The 11,484-nt window shown below is 46.2% G+C and overlaps 2 protein-coding genes across 2 annotated transcripts in view; both read left to right on the top strand.

The window, feature by feature from the left end:
• Positions 1-8,000, top strand: part of LOC127334867 (uncharacterized) — a 29,148-nt gene extending 21,148 nt beyond the window's left edge. Inside the window, exon 5 of the mRNA XM_051361405.2 lies at positions 7,545-8,000. Within this exon, the coding sequence (XP_051217365.2) occupies positions 7,545-8,000 (456 nt within the window). The remainder of the gene's footprint in view (positions 1-7,544) is intronic.
• Positions 8,001-8,105: 105 nt separating this feature from the next.
• Positions 8,106-10,891, top strand: LOC127329147 (uncharacterized). Its single transcript, XM_051355687.1, has 4 exons — positions 8,106-9,549; positions 10,254-10,398; positions 10,474-10,538; positions 10,863-10,891. The coding sequence occupies exons 1-4, from the start codon at positions 8,106-8,108 to the stop codon at positions 10,889-10,891; spliced, it is 1,683 nt and encodes a 560-aa protein (XP_051211647.1).
• Positions 10,892-11,484: the final 593 nt, after the last annotated feature.

Here is an 11,484-nt window from a genome sequence, read left to right on the forward strand (position 1 = left end):
ATAACGCAAGATCTAACACAAAAGGATTGAACTAGGAATAGACGAACCCTAATAACACAAGATCTAACACAAAAGGATTGAACTAGGAACATACGAATCTTAATAATGCTAGATCTAACACAAAAGGATTGAAATGGGATAAGAACAAGGGAACGAAGGGTTGCCTCCGGCTCGTCGTTGACGATGCTGGTGTCGTAGGGGTTATCCGGCGCGACGTACGGCACTGGTTTGTCCGGGTCCCAAGCGACGGGGGCCTGGACGGGGGCGGCGGCCAATGCGCCGGCGATTACGTTGGAAGCATCAACGGGGGCCTGGATGGGGGGTGGCGACCGATGCGCTGGCGGCTGATACGCCGGCGGCTACGTTGGAAGCGCCGAGATTGGACATCTCATTCTTCTCCATCGCCGGCGGTTTTCTTCGGGGTTTTTTCTTCGGTTGTGGAGAAGATGATGGGACGGGAGAGGCGGTTGTAGTGAGAATGAGAGAGTGGGCGAGCGTCGAGGGAGAGAAAGAGGGGCTCTATAAAGATGAAGGTGGCGTGTACCGCAACATGCGTCCGCTATGCACGGCCGGAGCGTGCACCGCGACACGAGGCTAACCCTGGGACGTTTGGTGTACTCAGTTATAACATCAGGCCTTATAGTGCAATATACTCAGTTTTACCCTCAAGTAGCTGGTCAACAGAGAGTCAACAAATGAGATTAACATAGCTAATTGAGTCATTTCATGCACAAAAAAATCCAAAAATAAATAAAAACATAGTGGTACCTACTCATGGAGTCTTCCTACGCAACCTGCCACCTAGGAAACCTTAACAAACATAGATAAATCAAGTTTTACCATAAAATGTCACTTTTCAGAATCACTAGTAGCTATGAAGATGCATGGTTTTCCACTCAAACCCCTTTGCAAAACATCTTCCTCAAAACATAGTTTGTCTAAATGAGGCCATAATTGTCACACCCATGTATATTTGAATTGCAAATAATTTTATGTAGCCAAATATGAATTATATTGTACAAAACACGTATTTTTCATTTTGTAATTCTTTTGTTTGAATCCCTTAGTCTATTTACTATTTACGTGCCCTTGGTTTCTTAGTACTACTCAGTTTTTCCCTCAAGTACTGTCACAAATGCTCACATAAGCCCAAACTTATCCTGATTGGTTGATCCGTTGTCACACGGATCGACTCCACCAACCATTGATCCACTGATCTAACAGGCAGTATACCCCTCTCCGTCTCTTCGTGGCCACCCCTCTCTCTCTCTCTCTTTGTTGACACCCCTCTCTCTCTCTCTGTCGGTGGACAGTGTCACCCCTCTATTTATGTGAAATAACGAGTTTGCCACGTAACTATATTCCCTCTATTTATGCATTATTTTCCATGATTTAAAAATGTTAAACTAAAAAGTGGTAAAATTTTGGTGTAAACAAGAGACATACATATTTGCGGATTTCGGTGAATGCATTATTTGCCACCCCTCTAACAATTATCAACTCTCTTTAGCATTGCTTTTATTTAGGGAATATAGTTTGGGATATAGTTTGGGTAATTTGAAACGGTACAAAAGTGGTATAATTTTGGTATAAATATGTGATACGTCTCCAACATATCTATAATTTCTTATGTTCCATGCTTGTTTTATGACAATACCTACATGTTTTAGTCACACTTTATATCATTTTTATGCATTTTACGGGACTAACCTATTAACAAGATGCCGCAGTGCCAGTTCCTGTTTTCTGCTGTTTTTGATTTCAGAAAAGTTAGTTTACGGATATTCTCGGAATTGGACGAAACAAAAGCCCACGGTCTTATTTTCCACGGAGTTTTCCAGAACACCGAAGAGGAGACGAAGAGGGACCACGAGGCGGCCACACCATAGGGGGCGCGGCCCCACCCTTGGCCGCGCTGCCATATGGGGTGGGCCCCTCGAGCGTCCCCCGACTCTGCCCCTTCGCCTATATAATCCTTCCGTCGCGAAAACCCTATCACCGAGAGCCACGATACGAGAAAAATTCCACAGACGCCGCCGCCATCAACCCTACCTCGGGGGGTTCAGAAGATCGCCTCCGGCACCCTGCCGGAGAGGGGAATCATCACCGGAGGGCTCTACATCACCATGCCCGCCTCCGGACTGATGCGTGATTAGTTCATCCTTGGACTATGGGTCTATAGCAGTAGCTAGATGGTTGTCTTCTCCTCTTGTGCTATCATGTTTAGATCTTGTGAGCTGCCTATCATGATCAAGATCATCTATTTGTAATGCTACATGTTGTGTTTGATGGGATCCGATGAATATGGAATACTATGTCAAGTTGATTATTGATCTATCATATATGTGTTGTTTATGATCTTGCATGCTCTCTGTTGCTAGTAGAGGCTCTGGCCAAGTTGATACTTGTAACTCCAAGAGGAAGTATTTATGCTCGATAGTGGGTTCATGTCTCCATTGAATCTGGGGGAGTGACAGCAACCCCTAAGGTTGTGGATGTGCTGTTGCCACTAGGGATAAAACATCAATGCTTTGTCTAAGGATATTTGTATTGTTTACATTACGCACAGTACTTAATGCAATTGTCTAGTATTTGCAACTTAATACTGGAAGGGGTGCGGATGCTAACCCGAAGGTGGACTTTTTAGGCATAGATGCATGCTGGATGGCGGTCTATGTTCTTTGTCGTAATGCCCTAAGTAAATCTCATAGTAGTCATCATGATATGTATATGCTTCTCTATCTGTCAATTGCCCAACTGTAATTTGTTCACCCAACATGCTATTTATCTTATTAGAGAGACACCACTAGTGAACTGTGGACCCCGGTCCATTCTTTTACATCTGAAATACAACCTACTGCAATCATTGTTCTCTTTTGTTTTCTGCAAGCAAACATAATTCTCCACACCATACGTTTAATCCTTTGTTTTCAGCAAGCCGGTGAGATTGACAACCTCACTGTTAAGTTGGGGCAAAGTAGTTTGATTGTGTTGTGCAGGTTCCACGTTGGCGCCGGAATCACTGGTGTTGCGCCGCACTACACTCCTTCACCAACAACCTTCATGTGGCCTTCATCTCCTACTGGTTCGATAAACCTTGGTTTCTTACTGAGGGAAAACTTGCTGCTGTGTTCATCATACCTTCCTCTTGCGGTTCCCAACGGACGTGTGCTTTACCGTCACAAGGAGCTACCACTGGCGCTGTTACACCCCAGGGATTTCTAACTCCCACACGCCAGCAATATGAGGCATGCATATTTGAGGGATTTCGGTGAATGGATTATTTATCACCCCTCTAACAATTATCAACTATCTTTAGCATTCCTTTTCTTTTATAGAATATAGTTTTGGTAATTTGAAACGGCCAAAAGTGGTATAATTTTGGTAGAAACATGAGACGTACATATTTGGCATATTATGGGGATTTCGGTGAATAGATTATTTATCACCCCTCTAACAATTATCAACTTTCTTTAGCATTCATTTTCTTTTAGGGAATATAGTTTGGGATATAGTTTTGGTAATTTGAAATGGCCCAAAAGTGGTATAATTTTGGTATAAACATGAGGCATACATATTTGAGGGATTTCGGTGAATGCATTATTTGTCACCCCTCTAGCAATTATCAACTATCTTTAGCATTCCTATATTCCCTAACACTTATTTTTTTTGGTAATTTCGGTGAATGCACACACTAACTTTGAAAACAACTACAACTACATGTAACTGAATAATGGATTGTAACAAGGGATCCCTTGTAACAACTTCTAGCGCCTGATGAGCAATGATAAGAATCCAATCGCAATTATACAACAAAAAAAAAACCAACCATCATATTAGCTTGCTTCTTCAACTCGATCAGTTGCCTTAACTGCTTGTTCATTTTCTTTAGTTCTCCCTTCACTTCCACCAGTTCTGCATTGGGCGCATTATGCATAATCGGAACGACTCCTCTCTCCGCCACATTCTCTACAGCAAGTCCCCCCACCCCTCCCAAATTGCGTTCCCCAATAGCGCCAATTGATTCCTGCAATTGAAGCCTCTCAACGTACACATCGATCCACTCGAAATACCTGCATTTCTTCAGGATCTGAAAACAACAACGTGAACCCTAAATCCCAAATTCGAGGGAATAACAAGAAAATTGAGAGAAAACAGAGCAATTGAAGCGAGATCTAACCTTATACCCCTCTCTATATATGGCAAGCTCTCGCACGCAAAAAAAACTCACGTCCACGGTTGCCGTTGTCGCCCGTCTTACAGATCGACCGCTTCAGAGGCTCCTGGCGTGGGTAGTCAGGGCATCTTTTCAAAGGCACGGGTCCATACTACGCCATGAAGAACGGGAGGTCGAAGAGAAACTAGACATCACCCGCCTGCCGAAGAAGGGTTGCCGCTGGCGGAGAAGAAGAACAATGGGGCGTGGGAAAAGAAAATGGAAGCAATGGCACGTGCACGGGCGCGGGGCTGGCTCGGGCTCCCATTTTGCAACGGTGGTAAGCTGTGGGTCCGGTGCGCTAACGTGAACAAGTTGTGGGTCCCACGATGATCTGGATAAGTGGAGACATGTCCACTTCGGGGCACCAACAGCTGCCCCACTTGCCAGCACCAACAAACGGTCAACTAAACGGGATTCCTCCCGTCCGAGCTCCTTGTGAAGGTTTCAGACAAGGGCTTGGGAAAAACTGAGAAAAAACTAAGCGGCTGGGAAAACTGAGCACAACTAAGGACCCGAGGGCACGAAAATAGAAATCCCTTCTATTTATTACCGGCTACCTCGACATCGACATCAAGGACAACGTCTATAGCTACACATCGGCAACAACTCCCGTCAATAATGTTTCCTAGTCATTTACGTCCACGACACTCCCGATGTGACTACATGAGGGAAGAGAATACACCAGAAGGGGACATTGATGATGACATGGTGGAGAAGAAAACGGAAGCGCAAGACTTTAAAACCAGTCACAGTGGCCTGCTTCACTCCCGCTAACATGAGGGGGAATGTTTTGTTAGAAGTACAATACGTACACGAGTAGACTACACATAGACGATCATCTTATACTCGGATTCTACCTCCCTCTATGTGCTTCCTATATATAGTTATATACTCATGAAAGTCACTACAGTAACCGGGAAACAAAATATTAGGATTTATCTACTCCGATAGTCCGTATCGCTCGAAAGAAGCCCACCGATGGGCAGGCCCAAAACAGCCGTGCAAAAATGCACTCGAAGACGATATGCAGGGTACCATTAGAAGAAGACCAACCTTCTCAAAGGGAAAACGTCTCCCGCGTATTGACTGAGCTGTCGACACGTGTCAAACCCACGATACAAGCGCGCGACGACGCGGTCCAACGCGCATGCGAGGAAGTACAGCACGCGACGAGCGCGCGACGCGCGCGCGACGACCGGCCAGATGCGTACGCGAGCATGTGCGATACGGCCAAACAAATACAGCGCGGGCCGCGCGGGCGAGTACAGCTGCATGCATGCATCGATCGTGCGTGTGATGTGCCCATCGCGAGTAATCCCATCCAAAGCCAAAGCTTTGACCAGTCAAGTACATATATACTATAAGTCACGAGATACAACATTGTATGCACGTTGTTTTTTATGGCACGTAAGAAAGTTAGCTCGAGTACAGATAGAACACGACACGAGTACAGTTACATACGACACGCGAGTACAGTTATGTAGAAAGCACGAATACAGTTACATACACGAGCGGATACAGTTACATATGACACACGAGTACATTTGCGTACAATGTAGGAGTACAGGTGCGCATAACGAGTACAGTTAAATAGACGGGCGAGTACAAGTACAGTCACGCACACGAGCATGTATAGTCACGCGGACGAGCAGGTACAGTCGCGCACACGAGCAAGTACATGTACAGAAGTACAGTCGCGCATACGAGCAGGTACAGTCACGCGGACGAGCAGGTACAGTCGCGCACACGAGCAAGTACATGTACAGAAGTACAGTCACGCATACGAGCAGGTACAATCGCGCACACGAACGAGTACAGGTACCGAGTAAAGGGAAAAACTGCAGCAAATACACTAAAAATAGAAGTACTTATCAGTTTAACAACGAGTACAGTTAGGTACACACGATGAGTACAATCATAGTAGTATTGGAAGCACGGAAAAAAAGTATCTCAAAACCTATCAACATGGGATCTAGTTTTGAAGATCTCGACGCGAGGATCTCAAAAGTGGAAACGGTTCGTAATTTGGACTTACGGTTCTCAAGATATTTCATTTTGAAAAAACGAATCTAAAAAATAAAGGGAAAAACGCAGCCCCTTTGCCTTCTCTCTCCTCCCTCATCCCCACTTTACTTCTCCTTGCGACACGTGACAAGCAGGGAGACCACTTCCCAGGGGTTTTCTGGCACCACAGCGCGCCACTTGTCGCACGCGGAGCGAGTTGTCTTCCCTTCGCGAAGGTCAGCCTTTTTCTAGAGTTTTCGCGATATGCATGGCGGCGTTGCAGACTGGATATACATAAGACACATAATGCCAACAATCATGATTTGGACATAGGCCTAGCAACCACGCAACTGGAACTGGGTGTCTTAACAATCGAATTCCCTGGCTTGCGTTCGACCGGGCAAGCGGTTAGTATTCCACACGAAACGCGCGATTTTTTTTTAAATAATACGAAATAATTATTTAATTCCAGGACTATCACGCGTTTTCAAAAAATTCCAAAAGTGTGACTCTGTCGGCATGCAGCAGACCGATCGGACAGGCGCGGGCCGATCGGACCATAGTAGGCCGATTGCAGGTCCCTGCGGTCGCCCGTCAGACGACAGCACCCTGTCGGACTGCTGCAGTCCGATCGGACACTAGCAGCCAAAGCGTGGCATGGCCCGGCCACGCGCAGACGCTCTCTCCCCGGCCTCCCTTTTCTTCTTTCTTCTTCCTCCTTTCTCCTATCTTCTTCCATTCTTTATTTCCTGCCCATTTTCTTCCCTGGCTGCACAAGAACAGCTCGAAAACTTCACCATATTTCACAGATCCCTAGTGATTTAGCCAATAAAACTTCACCATTTTGCTGCTATTAGTTGAGGGAAGCTCTATCTACAGATGGGTTAGGTTTTGGAGAGGAATGGTGGTGCTGTTTAGCAGCAATGGTGATGAAGTGGTGGAGGTTGGTGGTGGTGTAAGGGGCTGAGCTGCTGCTGGTTCGTGGTGGTGCTGAGGTGCTGCGTGTTGTTCGTGCTGTTCGTGCTGCTGCAGTTGGAGAGGCTGCTCACGCTACAAGGGTAAACCCTAATCTTTGCATAGTAGTGTTAACTGTGTAGGTTAATGTGGGCTGGTTTTAGTGTTAGTGTATTTATGTGGACTGGTTTTAGTAGTTTACGCGGACGGATTTTTTTTTAGGTGAGCAAAGATGACAGATGTAGTGAAGATAGTACTTTACTATGGTTTGGGTAGTGTCCGATCAAATGAGATGTTAGTTGATCTGAGTGAGTTCAAGTATGTAGAGATGAATTTGACTGCCCCTAGAACATGGACAATTGAGCAGGTGAAGGACTGGTTGACGGAATGTTTCGGGCTTAATCCTGAAGTGCACACAGTGGGTGTGCATGCATTATGGACTAAGTCGTTATCAAACATTTTATGGTATCTGAGGCCTGTAGATGATACCTCTAAGTGGGTGAGCTGCTTAAAAGGGTCTGATAGGAGAGGAACTAACCCTGTGGCATTAGTTCTTCCGGTGGCGAAGGAGGTAGCGCCTCCTGAAGGCGGTTATGGTGGAGGAGGTGGTTACGAATTAGGCCATAGCAGTCAAGCACCGGGCGGTGGCGGTGGTTATGAATCAGGCCAGAGCAGTCAAGCACCCGGTGGTGGTGGTGGTTACGAGCCTGGACAGAGCAGTCATGTGGAAGATGTTTATGGTGGTCAGGGTGATGGTTACGTAGGAGAAGACGGTGAGGTTGATGGTGACGAAGAAAATGGATACATGCCGAACCAGATGTAAGAGGAAGATACAGAAGGTGAAAGTGATGCTGATGATTCCGATGGGTCTGATGATGGCGCGGAGGTGCCTATTCCTGGCAGATGGAATCAAAACTTTTCATCTGCAATGACAATCAACGATGGCCTTGATTCTAACTGGGAGTATCACCAGAATAATGTCGCCGTAGGGGCTATGTTTCCGTCCAAGCGACATATGCAGGATGCAATAGTTAAGTGGGCAATGTCGACTCAAAGGTTGCTCAGAACAACCGTGTCATCTGGAAAATACTTGACGATGGAATGCCATGACATCAATTGTCCCGGAAGGGTGCATGGGTATGTTCCTAAGTATGAGACAACATGGCGTGTCAGCGACTTTGTGGCGCACACTTGTGAGCTTGCAAGTATCCGCAACGACCATTGCAACCTGTCGTCTAATCTGATAGCTCGGCTGCTGTACACTGAAATAGTGGAAGGGCAAGCCATGGGAGTAAGGGGCATAATTAAGAATGTGAAGAAGCATCATTTGTACAACATTTCTTATGGCAAGGCTTGGAGGGCTAAACAGAGGGCGCTGGAGATGAGATTTGGTTCGTTTCGAGACGCATATGATGCAGTTGTTCGTTTGTTGCGGACACTGCAGGAGAGGAACCCAGACACATATATAAACATCCAGGACTTGTTTTTGCCGGAGTACCCAACTTACAGGGTTCTGCATAGAGTTTTTTTCTCGTTCGGTGTCTGCATCGAATCTTTCAGGCATTGTCGACCCGTGTTATGTGTGGACGGCACGTTTCTCACCGGTCAGTACAAGGGTCAAATCTTGACCGCCATTGAAATGGACGGAAACAATCAAATCGTGCCACTCGCTTTTGCATTCCTGGAGAGTGAGAACACCGAAAGCTGGTTATGGTTCTTTAGACAGTTGAAGATTTCAATTGTGAAGGACACACCGAATGTTTGCATCCTTCATGACAGGCATGCAGGTATACTGAAAGCTGTTAAGACACTCAAAGAGCCAGGACAAGAAATGCCATGGATTGACATTCAGAGGCATTGGTGCATGCCACCTGGGGGCCAATTTTTACACACAATTCAGGAACAAGAACCTTATGAATCTCTTCAAGAAGCTGTGCATCCAGAACCAGCAGTGGAAGTATACTTTTTTGTGTACCAAACTCCAGGAGTTCACGAGCCTACGGAGAGGTGGTCCTTGTTGCACGACACACATGGCGCTAGATACGGCGTCATGACAACCAACCTCGCAGAATCGTATAACTTTGTGCTGAGAGGCAACAGGGCTTTGCCACTTACAGCTATAGTAGAGGGTATTTTCATGGGCACAGTTAAATATTACAGAGAGAGACGCGAGAAGGCGCAGATGCATATAGTGAACAACCCAGACACACTGTATTGTTCGAATATTATGGAGTACATGCATAAGAAGAAGGAGAAAGCTAGAAATCTCGCTGTTGTTCCCATTGGGAATGTGGAAAGAAGGTTCGAAGTCCGCTTACCTACAGATATGTTCGGGTGTGGGAATCCGCAGAGGACTCATGATGTGAAAATTGGTAGTGAAGAATGGCCAACGTGCGAGTGCACATGCAACAAACCGAAGTTGCTTCATCTTCCTTGCTCGCATGTGCTAGCTGTTTGCGGTGTCCTTGGGATGTCGGAAATCTCGTTCGTCTCTCCGTATTACCTTATGGAGGCCGTGCTGAACACCTGGACCGGAGAGCTGCAAGGATTTCGGTCATTGGGAAATTTCAACACTGTAAACCCTGCTGAAAGGTGATATATCCCACACCCAGCGCTACTGAGGACAGGCATCGGTAGAAGGCCATTGCAGCGCATCCGGAATGATATGGATGAATCTGAACCAGGAGGGCCAACGAGACAATGTTTCCTATGCAATGAATTTGGTCACTGGGACACTAATTGTCCAACCTTCGGCACTGGCACAACAAGAAGGGGGCAGCGAGGCACAAGGGGACGTCGCAGGAGGGGAAGAAACTAGTTCGCAACTTCTTTGCAATTTTATGTAGTGAACAATGAATTTGTAATAAGTACGAAACTACTTTGCAATTTGAGATGTGAACCTATCTTATTGTACCTTTATGTATTGAACAATGAATTTGTAGTAAGTATGGAACTACTTTGCAATTTTATTATGGTCATGTACGTTACAATAATTTATATCCGTATTATGTCATTTTGTTTTTGCAACTATGTTATCATTTGTAATGAGTAATAACGACTGTTTTGTTGTTTACAGAAATGGCAGGAAGATCATTGCTCAATAGGGACATTGCGAGGGCGCACCGTGCGGCCAAGCTAGAGGCCAACCCTAATAGCTTGTCACCAATGGTGACACGCGGGGGTAATCAAAATTGGCAGATACACCCCGGTTGGGTTCAGAGGTATGTGGGATTTATTTGGTATATTCAATTTGAAGTACTGGCACATACTAATTGGATTCTTATATGAATTTGTAGGTTGAAGTGGGTTGGACTTCTACCTTTTGCACGGTTGGTTGAGGACACTAGGTCAGAGGTCATCGGTGAGCGAGTAGGCACACCGATCAAGCGCCTTCAGTAGGACCACACCCTACTGACCAGCCTGGTGGATCGGTGGAGGCCCGAGACACACACGTTCCACTTTCGATGGGGAGAGATGGCCCGAGACACACACGTTCCACTTTCGATGGGATGAAGAAATGTCTGCACCTTTTGAGGGAACTCGTGCGGGCTAGACTGAGTTTCTCTGTGAGGACCACGGTCCAAAGTGTGACTGATTACTCAACTTTGAGGTAACCATTGTTATAACACATTTATTTATGGTTATTGCGATGTTATAACTAACATCTTTTTTTTCATGGTTGTAGGTTTCACAATTCACACCGCCGATGAGTGAGGCACAGATCACTAGGAGTCTCGAGGCGTACATATTGTGACTGCTTGGGAAGGTCATGTTCACAGAGAACCATCAGACCACCATCAGCAGGCGCTTCATCCCCATTGCACTGGAGATAGCAGAGGCACAAACCGCCGACGACATCATACATCGGAGTTGGGGTTCCGCGGTTCTAGCAACCACATACCGAGGTTTGTGCAATGCTTGTACACTTGTCTCCCCCAAGTCTGGGCTTCTTGGATGCCCACTGTTCTTGCAGCTGTGGTCCTGGGAGAGGTTCCCGATTGGTCGGCCAGACATAGATGTCGAGCGCCCTTTCGGGGCAAACGAGTTGGATGATCCGGACCACATCGATATGCCTACTTTTGGCATACTTTGGACACGTCGCGAGGTATGTAGACTGTCGAATATAGTTCTTTCGTAATTTATAGTTTTGCATGAGTACTGACTATTTCTCTCCACATAGACGATTTGCTCGCGACCAGGTCAGGAGGAACTGCTACCCTGCGTTCACCGAGCAGTTCGACGTGCTCGATGATAGGGCGGTGATCTGGCAGCCCTATATGGCCGCCGCTGTGCATGCAAGGTACCCG

Source organism: Lolium perenne, chromosome 2, assembly GCF_019359855.2.
Source record: "Lolium perenne isolate Kyuss_39 chromosome 2, Kyuss_2.0, whole genome shotgun sequence".
Lineage (NCBI taxonomy): Eukaryota > Viridiplantae > Streptophyta > Magnoliopsida > Poales > Poaceae > Lolium > Lolium perenne.

Bases quoted from the DNA above. Each gene is read 5' to 3' on its own strand.
- LOC127329147 (XM_051355687.1), top strand. From the start codon at position 8,106: ATGACAATCAACGATGGCCTTGATTCTAACTGGGAGTATCACCAGAAT. The intron at 9,550-10,253 runs GTAGTGAAGAAT...TGTTGTTTACAG, and splicing joins GACTCATGATGTGAAAATTG to AAATGGCAGGAAGATCATTG. The intron at 10,539-10,862 runs GTGAGCGAGTAG...TCATGGTTGTAG, and splicing joins CACTAGGTCAGAGGTCATCG to GTTTCACAATTCACACCGCC.